The sequence below is a fragment of the Phoxinus phoxinus genome (genome assembly GCF_949152265.1).
Source record: "Phoxinus phoxinus genome assembly, chromosome: 18".
NCBI classification, from domain to species: domain Eukaryota; kingdom Metazoa; phylum Chordata; class Actinopteri; order Cypriniformes; family Leuciscidae; genus Phoxinus; species Phoxinus phoxinus.
This window is the reverse complement of record NC_136893.1, coordinates 15,966,046-15,986,697: the sequence shown is the minus strand read 5'-3', so window position 1 is coordinate 15,986,697 and position 20,652 is coordinate 15,966,046. Positions and strand designations below refer to the sequence as shown.

At 36.3% G+C, this 20,652-nt stretch overlaps 1 protein-coding gene across 4 annotated transcripts; it reads left to right on the top strand.

Moving 5' to 3' along the window:
- Positions 1 to 1,474: 1,474 nt before the first annotated feature.
- On the top strand, positions 1,475 to 18,788 carry ccdc30 (coiled-coil domain containing 30). Of its 4 annotated transcripts, none has more exons than XM_079588162.1 (29): positions 1,475 to 1,590; positions 2,110 to 2,253; positions 3,416 to 3,595; positions 3,764 to 3,884; positions 5,092 to 5,282; positions 5,618 to 5,686; positions 5,868 to 5,942; positions 6,436 to 6,580; positions 7,458 to 7,529; positions 7,694 to 7,809; positions 7,917 to 7,991; positions 8,113 to 8,177; positions 8,271 to 8,463; positions 8,548 to 8,637; positions 8,743 to 8,868; positions 9,020 to 9,157; positions 9,284 to 9,462; positions 9,547 to 9,769; positions 10,586 to 10,708; positions 10,890 to 11,060; positions 12,583 to 12,792; positions 12,871 to 13,028; positions 14,201 to 14,366; positions 14,452 to 14,573; positions 15,289 to 15,430; positions 15,509 to 15,645; positions 15,732 to 15,849; positions 15,947 to 16,011; positions 16,840 to 18,788. In XM_079588162.1, the coding sequence occupies exons 2-29, from the start codon at positions 2,239 to 2,241 to the stop codon at positions 17,051 to 17,053; spliced, it is 3,699 nt and encodes a 1,232-aa protein (XP_079444288.1). In that variant the 5' UTR covers positions 1,475 to 1,590; positions 2,110 to 2,238; the 3' UTR covers positions 17,054 to 18,788. The 4 variants fall into 4 exon arrangements, with proteins under 4 accessions (XP_079444288.1, XP_079444290.1, XP_079444289.1 ...); XM_079588163.1 differs by having other exon boundaries at positions 1,573 to 1,810; XM_079588164.1 differs by lacking the exon at positions 5,868 to 5,942.
- Positions 18,789 to 20,652: the final 1,864 nt, after the last annotated feature.

Below are 20,652 nucleotides of genomic sequence, written 5' to 3'. Positions count from 1 at the left end.
ACAATCACAGCCTACTCACGCGCATCAGACCATACGAATAACAAACTCTAAACTGAGAATTAATAATTCTTGTGTGACAAATCAAAATCATTATTTTTTGACAAAACAGAATCCTCTGCTGTCTGGTCGCTCCCGGTTCGATCCGGACTCACGCTATAACGGCAAATCCCTTTACAATCACTGTCCAGTTTTTATTTTGGCGAATTCAAACAACGTGATTATTGTTCATATAAGTCCAACATCCATCCAGCCACGCAAAAAACAAAAAACAAAACATGGAATCTACCTGAGGGAATAATATGCTGACTTGATTTGTTGCTCGAGAAATTTCTGAATATTATTAATGTTGAAAAAAAAAAAAAAAATGATGATGATGATGATGATGATGATGAATAGAAAGTTCTGGAAACCAGGACGAAAACCATAAGTATTCGAGCCAAGGCATCTTTGGTCTATTAACTTAACCCTTGAGTGTTTTCAATATGTAATATAACTGTTCATATCTGTTATGTTACAGTTTGTTTCTGTTACAGACATTTGTACAATTATATGAAAAAAATAATAAATGAATAATGATAAATGATAAACTCTAAAAACTAAAATTGTCTCTTTGTAACATTTTTTTTCAGGGTTGATTGTAATCATAATGTAACATAATTGGAAACATTTTACATAAAAAGCTGTTTTTGTATAATTAAAAAAAATGTATTTATATAAATGTTAAGTATTTAATTAATCCTCCAAAAACTGCACAAATGTGAAGTAAAAACATTAATAAACAGAGTAAAATTGTCAATTACATTTGTTTAAATAAAAACTATTATTTTGTTACACAATTACATTTTGTTGCACATGTCTGCATTGTAATGCACAACTTTGCCTCTTCTTGTTATAAACAACATGCATCCAAACAACTTTTGCCAATGCAACCTCCTACGTCAGGATGCTTTACGAATACTATAGCATATCCGATTATCAAAAATTGTTGCGTGTGTGTTGTCATGTAGGCTATAGCCTATACTGATTGTCTTGGCTTGCATGCATCCATGAAATATTGTAATGTTATAGGCCTACTGCATAGAGAGAAAATTTTGATCGGTATTGCGCAACAATCGGTAGATGGGGATTGTTGCGCAATCGAATAATGATGGGTAATCATTATCAAACGATAATCAATAATAATTGAGCATCCAATCAGTATATCGGAATGAATTCTGAAGGATCATGTGACTGAAAACTGGAGTGATGATGCTAAAAATTCAGCTTGGAATAAATTACATTTCAAAATATATTCAAATTGAAAACAGTTTTTTTACATTGCAATTTCACAATATTAGGCTACTGTTTCATATACATAATGAATGAATTACTTTCAAAATGTAATATTAGTTGAATAGTTCAGTTATTCACTGCTCTATTCCAAACTTACCTTTTGGTTGCTTATTGATTTATAGAGCAAACACCGCCATCTGCTGGGATCACGTGTAACGTCTCAACGCAGCCTTCTCTCCCCTCTCTGTCCATAATGGTTTAACCCGTTGCCTAGGTACTCGGTCCAAGCTATTGAGAGCAGCTGCAACAAAACACTTGGTAGGCCTCATGAGATATTACGACACTCTACTGTTGCATCAATATTTGCAAACAGACAGGCTTCATTAACAGTGTCAAATCGATGTTGAAGGATAGCGACAATCTTAATTTGTTTTATTTTTAATAGCCGCCTGGAGGATATGAAAAGAGGCTCGTGCGTAATACCTGCGAACTAACGTTAGCCCGCTAGCCAAAGTTAGCGGACTGGGACTCTGCTAGGGTTAGAAAACTTTTTATATTGTAGTAAAAACCCAAAGAAACGTTATTCCTGTCAAATACATTGGTGACTGCAGATATATTGTGAATATGAGAGAGAAAGATTAGATGACTGGTCATAGTGGATTTTGGATTAGGCAGAAGATCATGTTTAGTCATTTGTTACAGTTGTATTGTTATTAGTGTAACGTTAAGTTATATAAAAGTAGTTGCTTAAAGCTGTATTGTGTTCATTTACAGGCATGCAAACAACAGTAACACGTTGAGTTCTGTTTTATGCTTTTCTTTATTTTTATAATGAAGTGATGATTAGGTCAGAGACTGCCATGGGCGGACGCAAATGCTGGGAACCACAATCTAAACTATGTTCTCATAAACACTCTTGGCTAATTTGCAAGTGATGCACGGACTCCAGTTCAGCTCTACTCGGCCATGGAAAAAAGAGAGGTATGGTGTCGTCGTTTTTGTACTTATAAATATGATAAAAGTGGGAAAGGTTAGTAAATTGAGACCATGTATGTTTAAAATGGCCATTGACAGTACGACTGTATGGCAGTCATTCATCACACACACAATATATCCTCGTGTACGTTTGCTTAAATTGTTGCAAAAAGTTGCTTCCCCTAAACTATTATTATCAGATACTAATAATCTCAATATATTTTGTGCATTATCACGTTTTCCTGATACAATAAAAGTTCAGTGATTCTCAACCTTTTTTTCTTGATATGTCTGGTACTTCCACTGTAATGACAAAGCTGCTTGTTTTCAAAGTTTTTTTTTCAGTCACAGAAATTACACAGTCGATCTAAAGTAATTATAAGGAAATTATATATAATATTAAAATTAATTAAAATTGTGAAATTCTGTAATTTCAGTAGATTCAATAACTGAGTGTTCTTCAGGTTCAATAATTAATTGAAATTACTATGATTGTGTGATAACGTTTTTAAAATATATTTTTTTACTTTATGGCAATTTCTCTGTAAATCCTACATATAAGAATTTCAACATATTTTAGAGGTTAATATAAAAATAGATGTCCACAATGGAAATGTCCATGGCTTTATGATATTATTCGTTTTCGTAACTTTTCCATGTCTAGAAATCTCACATTCAAAATGTCCTCATATATGCACCAACCCTAGTTCTTAAAAAAAGACAGTTTTTGAGGAAAATAATAAAAATAAAAATATGATGTCAGTTGTCATCTTGAATTTTAGCTGTTTTAGCTCATTTAAAAGCTTGCCTTGTCTTATTTTAAATAATTTTAAACCGTCTTGCAGGGTTGAGAATCCCTGATCTATACACGGATAAAAACATGAATTAAATAGAATTTATTTTGACGCATTTAAAAACATTTCGCAGCCCCTTTAGAAGTTTAGATGCCCCCTAGTGGGCCCTGGCCCTGCATTTAAAAACTGCTAATGAAACAGTTACAGTTATAGAGAGATATTAGGCTCCTTCTGAGACAGGCTTCACACCGAAACAATTAGACACACTGTTGACACGGTGACAGTGTGTTTTAAGACGGTGTCGGGTAACCCAGGCCTCATTTACATTGTTCAAGGAAAGAAAAAGAAGGCTCATTGTTTTGTTTCCTCCGAAGGAAAAGGAGCTGGACGAGATCACCCTGCGCTTGCACGGGGACGGTGTGTCCCCTGAGGCTTCAACAGAGGAGCGTGAGCGGCACCTGTGGCATTTGCTCCAGAGCAGTGAGGGCAGCCTGACGGCCGCCACTGAAGACCTGAAGGGTTTGCGCACACAGCAGGCCAGCGAGATGAGAGAGGTGAGCCAGCAGATGGCAGGCCGGGCCTCCACCCCAAAGAATAGCTAATCATGGTCTCCCTCATCAACATTGTAACATGACGACACTGTTTCCTGACCAAAAAAAGAGCTCCTTCTGTAGCTAATGCCTTTGCTGTGCCGACTGGTTGTTTGATGGGTTTTTTTCAAGGTGGAAAATTACGTGGAGCATATTCGAAACATGCTGGAGGAGCGGGAATCTCTTACAGCGGAGTACGAACGTGACAACGAACAGCTCCGTGCTGAACTCGCTCTAATGAAACACCAACAGGGTGAGGGTTTAATATTGGTTAAAGCATTTGATCATACTTAAGATTGTGTTCGTAGTAAACAATGTGCCTCGAAGTTTTGTCCTTGCCTGTGTTTCGAATAATATACTACTCATACTCATTTCTGCATTATACATACTTTTCTGTATCCTTAGGATAGTTTTCTGTAGTCTCTACATTTTATCAATTGTGCAGTATATAATAGACTCTATTAAATTGAGCATACTGTGTAGAATACTGTATCCCACAATGCAGTGTGCTTGACTGGTCCTTCCATGGTCCAGAAGTAATATCAGCCACAAATTTCTTAACTCATTTGATCTGACAACCAAGAGTCAAGGTGTTTTTACCAGTGGCATTTACACAACACCCTTTTTCAACTAAAAATAGAAAAAATTGTAATGGCAATTTTTTGGCCGTTCATTTATAATTTACAACTGTTTTATGGGCCTGAAAACACAAACTTTTATAAACAAATTTAAAGTTCAAGGTTTTGAAAACCGCATACTGGTTTAAATCGCATTCCGGGGGTGGGGGGAGGGGTGCTGCAAAATGACATCGCCACCTACTGGACTGGCATAAAACAGCATTTTTAGTCGTTTTCGCGAATTCGGAGAAGCAAAAAAACTTTTCCATTTTTAGTATGTTGTTGTGTAAATGTACTCTTAGAATAATTTATATATTATTATAGTATTTATTAATATTTTGATATTAATAAAATTTTATATGAATAAATATGTTATAATTGTATTTTAATATTAGCTATTATATTATTATATTTTCAGTTTCATTTTAGTTTAGTCATTTTATGTGATTTTGTCATTTTATTAGTATAATATTTCCATTTAGCTTAGTTAGTTTTAGTAATTTTAGCATTTTCAAGTTAAACTTTATTTTATTTATTTAAATGCCAGAGCAACATTTTCATTTATCTAATATATAGTTTAATATATTTTCTTTTAGCTTTATTTTAAATAAAAATTAAGTTTTAATTTTTAATAAACAGTAACAACACTGTTTTTTTTTTTTTTTACATAGAATTTGATTTAAAATGCAAAATAATGTGTTTCTTGCTATATATTTAGTGCACATAGCACTGAGTAATATGCTAGTGTTCCATTCGCAACATAGCTCTTGCGTTCTGCTCAGTGCTCAACTTGAACCCACTTCTAGTCCAGTAAGTGGTCCTTACGTCCGTGGTGTTTGCCAGACTCCCAGTGTAAGGAGGTGGTGGAGATGCTGGAACAGGAGGGTCTAGCGGACATCAGCCAGAGCAGTGCGAGTGAGCAAGTGGCCTATCTGCTGGTGGAGAGAGTCACTCTGCTGGAGAGACTAGAGGCTGCTGAAAGAAAGCTGGACACCCAGACCCTCACCGGCAACCTCAGAGAGGTGCATCTACAGGTACTATGAGAAATAAAGCCTAAATTCTGTAATGGTGATCTTAAAAGTGTTGATCAACAGGTAGACCATTATGCAAAGGCTATATTTAATTGCATTTCATATTAAAATATTTAATTGTGTGAATTTAGCATACAGAAAAGGCTTGAAGAGCACATATCAACATAAAATGTATACCGTGAATGAACTTTGGATGAAAGAATGCATAAAATGTAAAAATTTAAATGGTATTAATAATGGCAATATACTATATGCGAGTCTTCTCTTGATAGTAACACCTCACTTGTGGCTTATTAGTTTTATGGTCATTTTAATATCTCCTCTTTTATGTAAATCAGGAGGAGCTGGATCATATCCGTCACGCATTGGAAGAGGAACTTAGACAGCAAAAGGAAAACATGAACGAGGTAAGAAGATCCCAGAGTGTCCCATAAGCAGGCAGCAATTTCAAAAGCAGTGTGCTAAAGTCATGGACTCAAAGAATGTCCCATATCAACAGTGTCTTTATATTTAAGTGTTTCATTGTCCACCTCTGTATATTGTGCATCATAATTTCTCCTGATTCTTTGTCCCTCCCTAAATGGACAGGAATCATCAGTTCAAAGTCCTTGGAGGAAGTTCTTTGGTGCGCGCAAGGCGACACTAAGAGCACAGAACCTTCCTGTACGTTCCCGTACCTTTCATAACTTGATTGGACTCATAAAAAAGGCATCACATGAAGGTTAAATCAAGAGAGGCGGAACCTTCCGTATTGTCCTTGAGAGGATGATCCACTTAAAGCAGATTAAGGCAGCTCCATGAAATAATGCATGCCTTGGTTGAACTCAAAGCGGAGAATAACAACATGCTGAGCCTAGCATGATAATATTAACACTTCTTATTTTCACTCTAGACCCTAACAGCACTATGGAGCGCTTTCTTTCAGGGTGGTTACTAACCAAAGGCTGTTTGTCCCAACGTTATGGTTGTCTCTGATGGTTATAAGGGAGAGAAGGCACATATTAAACTCCGTTCACACTGGAACATGATCCACATTCAGCTTCACCTGTGTTCTGTGGCTCATGCATGTTAAAAACGCATGGAGGCTGACATGCTTCTTGCTTGTCCAGCCAGTGCAGCCACGTTTATGTCTCACTGAAAGCTCTGTCCCCTGTAGGCCCACAGTGAAGAACTCTGCAAAGAGAGACAGAAGCTGGAGAGGGATCTGGAAGAGGCATCGAGTCGTCTTGCTATGGCACATAAAGAGATTCGCCACCTGACAGATGAACTAGATCTCGCTCGTAAGCTCCAAAACTTGTCTGGTATGTGAATAACAATTCAGACTTTGAATGAGCTGATAATTATTTTCATATTATGGTAATATTCAAATTAATGTAGATGCATACATTAAAAATAAAATACAAAAAAATTTAAAACAATCATTTGTAATGCTACAAGTGAATTTAGGCATCACACCATTATAATGGACAGTAGGCAAAATGGACATTATTTTGAGATTTGCTAAAGTGAAAATTTAACCGTGTTGTTAAATTTTCAGTGTATTAGATGCAGTTTCTTGTTATTTTAGTATTATTATATATTAATTATTTTACAAAAACATTTTGATTTAACTTTTATTTTTATTATTTCAGTTTTTTTTCAGTTTTAATTTTTTAGTAATTTTATTATGTGCTTTTGTCATTGCTAATATTTTTATTATTATTATTTAGATTTAATTTATATTAATTTCAGTTTTAATAATTTTAGCACTTCAAATTACTTCATTTCAGTGCGTTGCCTTTGGAAAATGTCTCATTTTCATTTAACTTTTAGTTTTTCATCTAATATTTATATTTTAATTAAATTAATGGCACTAGTCAGATGATGGTAAATGTAAAAAAACAAATTACATTTATCCAAACTGATTCTGATTGACTGATGAACTGATGATCACTTTAATATCAACTGATTTTTGAATTTATTGTACATCCTTGTCTATTTGTTATGCAACTAAACTGGCTATTTTCCCCTGGCAAATGATAAAACAAACACAATCACCCTGAACAACCTGGTAATGGTGGTGGTTTTTCATGACCAAGCATCACTCATGCGGTCTTTAGAAAAAAAATCTAGTTTTAGATTATGCATTAAGACAAAACAGTTAGAGAAACAGTAATGTAAACACAATTTTCGTTTCAGTACCTGACCTGCAGAAAACTGGGGAGGAAGTGGAGCAGTTAAAACAGGAAGTGGACAAGCTTAAACAGTGTGGTGAGATTTTGTCTGCAGCAACATATTGCATCACACATTTGCAAGTTTATTTATAAAAACACTTAAAAAACTACAGCATAGACCAAAGTACTGTAAAGTAAGATGTAACACATCATGGAAACATTATAATGATGTCTTCTGGTTGTAAACTCTATGTTTGACAGATATGGTGGAGCTGCAGAAGGCCAAGGAACGCAATGAACGACTGGATGGGGAGATTCGTGCGCTGAGGGATAGAGTGCGCTCATTGGACACAGAGAGGAGGACTCTTCATAAACTGGCAAGAATACTTGTTTTTAAAATTTTACCTTGGTGCCATGACATGTTAGATATTTGCAAATTGCGAACACAGAAATGTTATATTTTGCAATGTCGGTTGTGCCACAGGTTGAACAATCAAACCTGCACTCGGCTCAAGGGATCAACGAGACATTAGAGCACTTTAAAATACACTCTACACAGGTAGATATACATTCTAATACAATCCTCTCTTGAAGGGGCTAGTTTACATGTATTGCATGACACAAGTAATTTAATATTTGTATAGTTTCCTCTCAGAGCTTACAGATGCTTTTTTTGTCAGGGTGTTGGGAATAATGTTAATGCGGATTCATCAGTGGCTCCAGACGATGAGACACTCCACAAAAGGTGAAGCTTTGCCCTCCTTTATCTTACTTAAAGATGTACATGTCATTGCTTCCACACTTTAAAGATGCTGATATGGCAGTTGTATTTTTGCAGGTGTCGGAGAGAGTCTGAAGATAAGGACAGCCGCCTGCGAGAGCTGGAGAGGAGGTTGCAAAAGCAGCAGCGGGAACACGAGGAGTTGGTGGAGCGGAACGAGGAGCTGGAGGCACTGTTGGGGGAAGCGCAGAACGCAGCGAAAGACAAGCGAGAGCATCATGAGTGTGAGATAGATGGGTTACAGAGAAAGGTACGTTTTTAGTCGCAATGTTATGGGGCTTAATTTGATCAATAATCACCTGAAGTTTGAGGATGATTCTGAGTTTGGTTCTAGATTCAAAGTATTGAGGAAGAACTGAGTAAGAGGGATACCAAGAAACTTGAGAAGAAAGAGGAAGATCAGGTTCGAGGAACTGACTCGGAGGTAAAGGTCCAAGGCCTGTTTACACCAAGGAGAATAGCAACCTTATAAAAATTACTTGCACCCTCTGATAATATGGTCGAATATCTTTGATCTTTTAATCCAAAGCTTAGTGAAAGCATTCAAGAAAGACTGAAGTTCCTCGAGGGTCGTCTTGCCGAAGAAAAAGGTTGGAGGAAACAGCTGGAGGTGGATCTATCTGTAGCCAAGGCTGCGCTCAAAAAGGAAAAAGAGGTAATATCATTGTCGTCACACATGACTCGTTATAAAATACACAGTCCTGGAAAGTACATTTTTCATTTTGCACTATGCATTTGTTTAGAATAATAATAATAATAATGCTATCTGAAACCATGAACTGCACATAAATGCAACATGTGGACAGGTCATGCAAAAAGACCACGAGGAGCTGAAGAGATTACGTGTGGAGGTCCAGAGACTAGAGGTAGAATGTCGACAAGGGAAGACACTCAACAAGAACCTCACGCAGATTAAAGGAGAAAAAGGAATTTTGGAAGAAAAGGTAATAAAAATTAAGGTCATTCAAACGTTTAAATCACAAAGAAAGCAATCCATTTATTGTTGGGATGCTGTGATATTCTTCCTGTAGTTTTCAAATACTCACTGAGGCTATGTTTGTACTCTGCAGGTGGCCCAGTTGGAGCGTGCTCAGACGCGGCTTCAGGACAACCTGACACTTCAGACAGAGAACAGCCGGGCTGAAGAGGACCTGAGAGACAGCAGGGGACAGGTGGTGGAGCTTAAGTCCATGGTGGACAAACTGAGAACAGAACTGACTCGACTAGAGAAGGAGCACAACACTCTAAGGTAAGGCAGTCTGTCACAGATCATTAAATAGTTAGCTCTTGGACTCGGTAGAAAGCATGTGTAAGAGGCACTTTGCCTGTTTAGGGATGAGCTGATGGAGAAGCGTGGGCAGGTGATGCAGCTACAGAGAGAGCTCAGCGAGAAAGCTCACGAGAGGCTTCAGACTGACGGGGAGAAAGAGAGACTCAGTCTGGAGCTCCTGCATGTGAGACAGCAGCTCCAGTATACCAGAGAGCAGACACCCAGAGCATCACAGGAGCAGACGGCCAACCACAAGCCTTCTGCACAGGATGAGGGGGTTTGTCAGGTAAGGCCTGTAACAGATTAGAGCATTCACACTGCACACCAAGGCGGTGCTGCAGTGCCGCGATTGTTTCGGCGCTGAGTCTATATTGCTGCGCCACTCACTGTAAATAAAGCCACAGTTCATTGTTCTTGGTCAAAATTCATCTGGGTTAACAAGAAGAATAACACATTTCACCATAAAATCTTATAAGTGAAGTGTGTTTTTCACAAAGCCACCTTATGACTTTCAGAACTGTGACAAAAAATTAATAAAATACCCCAAAACACATCCTTTGGCACTAAAACAATAATGTTTAAAAGCCTTTTAATTACCGGTATATATATATAATTATAACTATATATATTGAGAAATATTGAAAAATATATATATATTTTGCAATATATTAGCATATTAGAATGATTTCTGAATATATATATATATATATATATATATATATATATATATATATATATATATATATATATATATATATCATAAATCATTCTAATATGCTGATATATTGCAAAATAAAAAAAATTATTCATTATCAATGTTGAAAACAGTTGTGCTGCTTAATATTTTTGTGGAAACCATGATAGATTTTTTTCAGGATTTTATAATGAATAGAAAGTTCAAAAGAACAGCATTTATAGGTTTGCAACATTATAAGTGTAAAGAAATGGTCACTTCTGATCAATTTAATACATTCATCTTGAATAGAATTATACAAACTAGAAGTATACCCTAAACTTTTGAACGGCAGTGTAATGGAGTTTTTGAACTGTTAGCTGAAGTTGTAATGTGTAAGCTGCTTGATTTGATGTGCTGCTCCTCTAGCTGGCCTGTGTGAAGTCAGAGATGAGTAAGCTACACTCCACCCTGGAGGAGGAGAGACAGCTGGCTGGCCAACACCAGCTGGCCCTGCAAGCCCAGATCAGTGAAGCTCAGGCCCGGGCTAAGGTCAGCCCTGCTCTCCAATCTTTACACACCCACACAAACATATTCACATTAATTTTTATTTTCATTTATGCACAAAACATTTGTATAACCTGCTTAACTGTATAATAACAATATATATATATATATATATATTCTCTGTTTGCAATACATAATAATGTGGCCATTATGTGGTTGTGCACAGGCTCAGGACTCACTCCTAAAACAGAAGGGAGAGGAGAACAAACAGCTGAGACAGGACCTGCAGAGAACTCAGCACCTCTTCACCTCTGCTGAGCGAGAGCTACGCTATGAGAGAGAGAAAAATCTAGACCTTAAGAGACACAATGCACTCCTAGATCAGGAGAAAATCAAGGTAAAAAAACAAAGTCTCTTAAGGTACATTTGAAATGAATGTAAGTTATTGCATTAGATTAGATAACAACATATGAACCAAGTGGCATTTGTTGATAGATGACATTTACTTAAAGGGATAGTTCACTTTAAAATTAAAATTCTGTCATCATTTACTCACCCTCAAGTTGTTTCAAACCTGTATTAATTTATTTCTTCTGCTGAACACAAAGAAAGATATTTTGAAGAATGTCAGTAACCAAACAGTAGTCTGTACCCATTGACTTCCATAGTAGGAAAAAAAAATACTATGGAAGTCAATGGGTACAGTCTACTGTTTGGTTACTGACATTCTTCAAAATATCTTTCTTTGTGTTCAGCAGAAGAAATAAATTAATACAGGTTTGAAACAACTTGAGGGTGAGTAAATGATGACAGAATTTTAATTTTAAAGTGAACTATCCCTTTAAATATATTTATTTACATAATGCATAACACAGTGTCCTAACTACACGCGACCCAGCGACGTGCGATTATTTCCATGTCATTAATACGTTTTTGTCCTAACCAGTCGCGACGGCAACACGCGACGATTCTATTTTAGAAACCGTTTCTATTTTTCTGCGACGTCGCGGCCTGAACAACAAACACAAAGTGTGGCAATGATAATCTCAGGTACTGTTTGTGCTTTATTTAATGTTAAAAGCATGCAATGTGACTTTGAATATCATTTAGTGCTCCCAGCTTTGTAGCTGTAAAAGCAATAATGGATAATTCACCTCAGATCTTGAAATTAAACAAATGGAAACAAGAAGGTTCAAACTGTGAACAAACAAGTGTATTCTTTGACAAAGATTGTTTTAGTAACTCAGTAGCCTATGTATTTTGAATCATGTTTAAATGGTGTAATATTAGTGAATTTGATTAGCCTACTTATCCTTTTTATTGCGAGTGCCGTCAAGATTACTCTCTGGTGCTGTGCACTTGCCGTGAGACTCCGCCCACACACTTTTCTGATTGGCTGTTGGGTTTGATTGATTTTGACCCATCTCACTGTCTAGTGTGGACAGACAAATTATTTGTCGCTGGAATCTTATTGCATCGCAACTGGTTAGGATAGCACGGTGCTATTTTTAAAATAACTTTTATATTGAATTTTAACTCGTGTTCTGTGTCACATGATCATTCAGAAATCATTCTAATATGCTGATTTGCTGCTCAAGAAACATTTCTTATTATCAATATTGAAAACAGTTGTGCTGCTAGAAACCATGATACATTTTTCAGCATTCTTTGATGAATAGAAAGTTCAAAGTAACAGCATTTATTTGAAATAGAAATCCGTATTATTATAATAAGTATTTACTGTCACTTTTGATCAATTTCCTCATACTTTAGAATGTTATTGAATTTTTTTAGAAAGTAGGCCTAATTTTAATTTGACTTATTAGTTTGTTTTTAAATTATGTCGAACATGGGCTATCCCTAGTTAGATTAACTATTGTTAATGCTCAGAACTCTCATGTTTCTGCTCTGTTCTTTAGCTGTGTGCGGAGCTGAAGCAGGCCCAGGCCAAAGTAGCCCAGCAGGAGGGCAGCGCAGCAGGACAGGTGGCAGAGCTGGAGAGACTCCACCAGAGAGCCAGAGATCTGGAGCTGGAGATGGCCAGAAGCGCTCAGAACCGACAGACTAACAGAAGCTTGATGGAGGAGCTCAATTTAGAGAGGGCACGTGTGATTGCTGCTGACAAGAAGGTGTGTGTTCAGAGCAGGCTGAAATTCTCTTGTTCAGTAGTATAACGGTTATGAAGAATGTCTTCAACATCTCTACAGGTCGTAGATCTGCAGCAGCAACTGAAGAACGCTCTGCACCAGATACGCCTGGAAGAGGCCAGAGCAGGAGAGACCAGCAAACTAGAACGAGACACCAGAGACATGTCTGATAACCTGTCTGCTCTCAGAGCCCGACTGCAAGAGGATCAACTACAGAGGTCAGACGGGTCACTGCACCACAAGCCAATATTAGTGGTCGACCGATAAATATATCACTTTTATTTTTCAGATTGCAACCCCTGAGCGCAGATGCAGAAGAAAGTAAAAAAGCTAATATTGTATAAGTATAAAATATTATAGCGTTGGCCTTTCTAGTCTAGTATTAGTAATAAAAAGGCAAACGCTGTAATATTCTTTTATAACGTTGCCATTCAGAAATGATGCATCATTATCATTTAAAAATGTTTTTGAATGTATAAAAAACATTTAACGCCACGACCCTCGCAACATTTGGCAAATCTTCTGAAGTGTGCGTTTGTAGTCTGCTCAAACAGCAACATTACACACTAACTAAAGTTGAAAAGGTGAAAAAGCATAATAGACCTGTTTAAAGCCAGATGAAACCACACTGACAAACAGGAGAAACGTGTGCAACGATACATTCAGAAGGCAAATCCCCATCATTTACCATGGATTTACTGTAGTAACACTAACTGCACCATGGTATTGTGGGTTTACTATATTAGCAATGTAGACGTGTATTAAATGTATGAATGGAATATACTTACTGTATTTTTTGTGATTAAGCTATAGCATTTGTGCATTTTCTAAATGCTAAATGTTTTTAGGTTAGTTTTTTATATAAATACCATAGAAACAATTTTACCATGGAAGTGAGATACTATATGTGTTGTTTTTACTATGGTTATCATGATCTAAATGTATTCTACTATGGGAGACCAATGGTTCATTTTAATAAAACTCAAACAGTCTAAATATTTAAATTTTACCATATAAATATAAGGGTGTTACAATTTTTACAGAAGTTACAATTTTTTCAAGCTACTGCCAAATGTTTGTCATGTTCTGACAGTAAACAGTCATTTAAAACCACAATTAACGGTCTGGTTTCTACAACTTTCACTTCCGAGCAAAAATCTGCCTTTAAACTAAAGAATAAGAAATAGTTGACATTTATCATAATAATTATCGATATCGACTGATATAAAAAAAAAAATCATGATAATTTTTTTTGGCCTTATCGCCCAGCCGTAATAAATGTAAGTGCATGGTAAGTCACTTAATATAAAGTGTGACCATTGCAGCAATTGTTGCATGTGTTACGTACTATATAGTGGACTTTACAATGAATTTCTGTGTTTTGTGAAAGGAAATTACTTGAGCAGAAAGACGAGGAACTCCAGCAGCAGGTGCGATCATTGCGGGCGAGGGAGGCGACTATGACACGCACCAACCTGGAGATGTCACACCGCACACAGGAGCTGGAGACGCGGCTGCAAGTGCTGGAGAGTGAACTGAACACAGCTAGAGAAGAGGTTTGTGAGGTGAAACTATCATACTAATTGCTGAAAAGATACACTAGTGGAGCTGCTGACCGTGAAATACCAATGTGTCCTGCAGCAGAGAGGCGGTCAGAAGAGCTGCCACAGGCTGGAAGAACAGCTTCTGTCTGCCCAACATGAGTCTGAGAGACTGCAGGAGGAACTGAAGCTGGTTGTTCAGCAGCTTGACACTCACATTAGGTATCATTATTCACTGGGTTGACATTATACTCTGAAGGCTGGAATGCAAGACTTTTGCTCAGTTTTTGCCCTGAATTGCAGTCTGGATGAGTCGATGCTAGTTGCCAAAAGATTTTAGGCAGTTGGAGTTCACAGATTTCATAGATATATCATTAGCAAAGTTTAGGAGGAAGCACGTTCAGATAATCTACCCAATCAGCACGAGAGGCCTATATAGCCAACTTACCTCTGTCCCATAACAGTTTTCCAGCAACCTCACTCTCGATTGTTCCTATCCCAGCCAGGGATACAGGGGGAGTAATTGTGTTTGGGCCAAATTCTGAGCTTCCCGGACAGCACGCCAAATATGCATTATATCTGGTTATATGTTAATGTGAACTTGTGAAAATCGTGCAGTGTAAGATGGACAGGGTTTTTTTAAGCTTCAGACTTCCCTCCAGTTGGAGGATATCAAACAGGGTTGATATTTTGAACCAATATTAGAACATATTGTTTCCATTTGACACGTCTCCTTGCAATAAGGCGCATGTTTTTGCATGTGTTCGTGTTCAGAACGACTTGAAAGTCTGGTAGTGTGTGAACCTCAGTCGTTTAGTGTATGATGCTCAGTTTTTCTCTATTCCAGCCTTTACTCTTACAGCAAATAAACGGTTTTAAAAGTACATTTATTACATGAAATATTTTAATGTGAAATCATGAAACTCGTGACCTGCAGGAGACACAACGAGAAACAGTCTCAGCACAAAACCAAGTTGCGCAGAGCTAAACAGATCTTCATGAAGACAGTCACCCAACATGAGCACAGGATCCAGCAGCTGGAAAATGATCTGGCTCTTGCGACAAGTCTCTCGGAGAAAGTGAGTGTTTTCAGACCCGACCTTCAACGCTATATACTTAACGTGTACTTCACCTTGAGTGTGTTTCACTATGAGCAGGAGAAGGACTGGATTAGGACTGTGACAGAAGAAAACGACCAGCTCCTCCTGGAGAGACGAGAACTCCTGCAGCGAATAAGTGAAGCTGAGGAGATGGGAAACAATGGACTGAGAACTGCCTCTACCATCCAGCAGAGGTAAACATCTCATTACCCTGTACATCTACATCTGACAGGAAAGCACAGAAACATGCTAACTGTCTCTTTGCCCTGTCTTCTCTTAGAGTTAAATTTCTGGAGATGGAGAATAAAGAGCTGCAAGAAAAAACTCTAGCATTGGCCAATCAGATAGGGATTTTAGATCGTGCATTGAGAAACCTTCAGTCGATGTGTACTGTTGAGGTACACATTTATTTAGCAATTGTTTTTTTATTATAATTTAAATAAGCATTTGAAATTTGGATCGCACTGATGCTTTTATTTTGTGTTTTTGTCTTAGGAGGTCAAGAAAATGTTTCCTTATGGAGCTCATCATGATAGCCTGTTGCGGACATCAACGCCAAGGTATAATTCTGAACTTTTTTGCAGTCTTCCAACCTAATCAATATTTCTGTTCCCAAATATTGTCAAATCAAAAAATACATGGCACGCAAAATACAGTGTAATATATTTCAATAACTCTAAATCTATTTTTATCAATATTTTTCTGTAACTAATTTAAAGTTTAGTATCCAATATACACATGCGGTTTAGATTAGAATGATTATTTTTTAAATAAATAAATACTTTTATTCAGGAGAGATGCATTAAATAGTCAAAAGTGACAGTAGACTTTTACATTGTTAAAAAATATATTTTTCAAATAAATACTTAAAAAAAAAATATATAGTTGTTTGCACTTTCTATTCATCAAAGAATCCTGATAAAAATGTCATCACTGCTTCCACATAAATATTAAGCAGCACAACTTTTTTTCAAAATTAATAATAAGAAATGTTTTGACCAAATCGGCATATTAGAATGATTTCTGAAGGATCATGTGACTGAAGACTGGAGTAATGATGCTGAAAATTCAGCCTTGCCATCACAGGAATAAATTACATTTTAAATATATAAACATAGAAAAATCTTTTAAATTGTAATACTATTTCACAATATTACTGTTTTACTGTATTTCTGATCAAATAAATGCAGCCTTGGTGAGCTTAAGAGACTTCTTTTAAAAAACATAAAGTAAATCTTGCTGTCCCCAATTTGATAAAGGTAGTATATTATCTTGTCTCATCTGCCATTTAGATGTATTTTTCCGCTGAGGCTGCAGATCAGTATGGGATTATTTTACTGTGTCAGTGAACAAATGGTGACGTCTTACATTGCAACTTCTTGCTCTAGTCCACAGCCTGGGCTCTGTGACTCATGGGGAATTTTGGATGCCATTCGCAAAGTCAAAGTGGGTGAGTCTGGAGTGAAGAGCCTAGAGATCTCCTCGTCTGTGCCCGTTTCACAGTCCACTGAGATAGGCTACCTGAACCTGACCTCACCTGTGGCTCCCAACAGCAGGTTAGAGCAGGAAGAGAGTCTCAGTGCCACAAGCGATGAGGCCTGAGGGACTTACAAAGACTGTGAAATGCCATTACAGAGTTTGCCAATCTGAAAAGTCACTGGATCAGTCAAGGTTTAAAAATAAGCGACTGTAGAAGGGTAAAACGTTGTTTAGACGGGTAAAACATAGACAACTTGCTCAAGAAATTGTTTCTGTGGCACCATGACTGTGTCTTCAGTTCATTTCCTTATACTTCAATTGTTTTTTAAAGCGAGTGTGAAGAAATCAGACTAGAATGCATGAGATTTTATATAATTCACAAACATGATACTTCATTGGATGCTATAGTCAATAGCCTTGTCACATCTGTAAGTTGCCATATGTATTTTTTTTATACATTTACCCTATAATGGTACAACTGTGGAAAAGCACTTAAAGCACTATTAATTTGTGTTCAGATGGTACCATATGCAGGTCTTTACAACTGAAATGCACTATTGCCTTTGGATAAGCAGTAAGTATTTGAGCTCAAGTTGAAATCAAGTGTTTGCATGTGTCAGCAGACCTTTTCTCATATTCTGGGCTGATTTTAGGGGAAACCCTGGTAAAATGTTACATGGAGTTGAGAGTACTACACTTCTTTATAGCTGAAAGCTTGTACACTACCGTTTTAAAGTGTTAGGGTCAGTAAGATGTTTTTTATTACTATTATTTGAAAGACAATTCAAATAATAATTACATTTATCAAAAGAGAAAGTAGACTTTTACATTGTTACAAAATATTTTCTATTTCAATTAAATGCTTTCTATTAATTAAAGAACCCTGATGAAAACATGTCACGGTTTTCACATACAAAAAAAAACTAACTTATTATCAGTGTTGAAAGTTGTGCTGCTTAATGTTTCCACCAAATCAGCATATTAGAATGATTTCTGAAGGATCATGTGACACTGAAGACTGGAGTAATGATGCTGAAAATTCAGCTTGCCATCGCAGGAATAAATAAACTATAAAAAAACAGTTATTTTATATACAGTAGTTCACAATATTACTATTTTGAGATCAAATAAATGCAGCATTAGTGAGCGTAAGAGACTTCTTTCAGAAACATTAAACAAATCATACTAACCCCAATCTTTTGAATGGTAGTGTATCTGTGTTTAGTTCACCGTGTAAAGACAAACGCTGTAAAGACTTTATCTATATCGATAGTTGATCATGTATGTGTTGTTACTTTTACATGTCCACTATTTTTATTTTATTTTTTCAGTTAGAGGGCAGCAACTACAGTCATGAAATGTCAAAATATTTATTTAGACCTTATGTGTAGAGTATATGCTTTAAGTACTAATATAAGCAGTGCGGTTGTGAGTTCATTTATGCTGGAGAAAGGTTGGGTATTATGTCCCTCTGACAAAAGGATTTGGCTACTGACAAGAAAACAGACCTGGTAGCATTAGCAACCTTACGGTATTGTTGTTTACTAATGGAATGGGAGTTTTTAAATGTTCTTTTATTTTGTTTATAGTCCTCAGAGACTGAAATGACCTGTGATCTGAGAGCAAAATCATCTGACAGATGAGTATGACTTTGAGCTGTGGCAAAGGGATCAAGATCCTGCAGTTGTGCCTGTACATTATGAGAGCATCGCGCATTGTGTCCTGCTGCTATATATTAGGATGCAACTTTCACAAAATATTCATATAGGGCTCATGCCATTTAAATTGCGACAGACATCAGCGTACATGGTACACACTGACAAAGCATGTATTTTCTTAATAAACTTATTTTCATGATGCCTGTTTGATTGGTTATGTCAATCTGAGATCACATTATTACTTCTTACTCAGAAAGCATTCAAAACTACTTTCAGCGAACAACACAGTCTTTTACTGAATTTATTGCTCTCAATTCAACACTCCAATTAAATTATTGGCAACATGATCAGACACATTACAAGTAACTCAAGTTGCGTAATCAGATTACTTTTCCAAGTAACTAGTCAAGGAACGCATTTTACCAAAATGTCTGACCCATTCAACCATACGAATTCGCAAAATTGACTTCAGTTAAACATCACATTTGTTTTTTATTGCTGAAGTGTTGAACTTTCTTCTTCTGTGATTGAAATTCTTCTGCGAAAAGTCTGTCTGCTCTGCCATCTACTGCACAGATGTGAATTTTCATTTTCTTCAGCCTGAGGCTTATTCATTTCACTTTCGCTGTGAAAAGCCCTTTACATTTGCCAAAAATAGAACTTTTGTATTTTTTGTGTAAAAAAAAAAAAAAAAAAAAATCGAGCCTAGGTGGTTAAAGTAACATTAGTTACTTTTTGGGGGAGTAAGTCAATATTGTAACGCATTACTTTTAAAAGTAACTTTACCCAACACTGATAAATGTTTATGTAGGCATGTTATCCCAAAAAATAGTTGTTTTATGACAGTAAATACAAAACAGTATACAAGTGTTGCCACATTTTCAATTCTTTTATATTTTTATATACTTTTATATAACTCCGATAAAATAGTCATGCCATCCTTCAAAAGAAAAAAAAATGCTGCTCTCTGTATGCTTTCATCCTCTGTATTTCACTCTCAAGAGTCCCTGAAAATCATTTGATATTGGCATCAAAGTAAGGTTTTAGATCTAAAGACAAAAAGGAATCAAGGTTCAATCTAAAATCCTAAACAGGATCACAACTGATTTTTGGGCTGTCTTAAAAAAAAAAAATAATACAAAGGCTCAGATGTAACAGTCTGAATTTAATAAACAAGATAGAGATACAAAGTGTTCTTGACATTGATATTTTCTTAATTCACCTATCAGTCATGTCTGTGCATATTAAACAAAATCATTATATGGAACCACAATGCAAGACAAAGGAAAATGTGAATTATTTCAGAACATGTAACAATGTCTTACATAATAATACATGTTAGCAGTTAATAACGATTACGGTGTTCCATGCGGAAAAAAGGCTTAAGAAAAAAACTGAAAAACATCGACATGGAGGAAGAAAGAGAAAGAAACCGGTCTTTCAACGATGATAAAATTAAGGCGTACATGTAAAAATGACAAGGATACCTATAAAAACAATGATCAGTACTTACAGAAAAACAAATATTAATAAGTTGAAATATACTAAACAGATACAAAAATGAACAAAGTACAGTATCTAAACCTTGCAATTTGCACTATTAATGAATACAGGGTATATTTTATAGTAAATGTACACGTCTTACTGATTTAAAGTGGATTCGAGGCTGAAAAAGCCAGGATTATACTGTAATGTAATAACCGATTCCTGGCAATGAGCTGAGGTTTTGTAGAAAGCACCAAGAAGTAGATCCTCATCAAATTGCTGTTATCTAAAATGGCGACATTGGTCACATTCCCAAATATGAAAGAAAAAAAAATCCTTTTTGACCCAGTAAGCCATTACTGTGTAATAAATCACACATACTGTATATATAAATCAATATTATATATATTTTGGGGAATTTTGAGAGCATTTGAGAGCAACAACTTGGTCCTTTGCAAAAAGACAGACAAATGAAAAAAAAATGTACATGAATTGAACACAATAAGCTTAACAAATGACTGGTATGAATGACCACAAAAGTAAACTAATGTAAATGAATGTTGTAGAGCTGCAGTGTTG

Excerpts from the sequence above, each read along its gene's own strand:
- ccdc30 (XM_079588162.1), top strand. Across the intron at positions 7,810-7,916 it reads GGAGGACTCTTCATAAACTG|GTTGAACAATCAAACCTGCA; the intron begins GCAAGAATACTT and ends GTTGTGCCACAG. Across the intron at positions 15,850-15,946 it reads AGTCGATGTGTACTGTTGAG|GAGGTCAAGAAAATGTTTCC; the intron begins GTACACATTTAT and ends TTTTTGTCTTAG.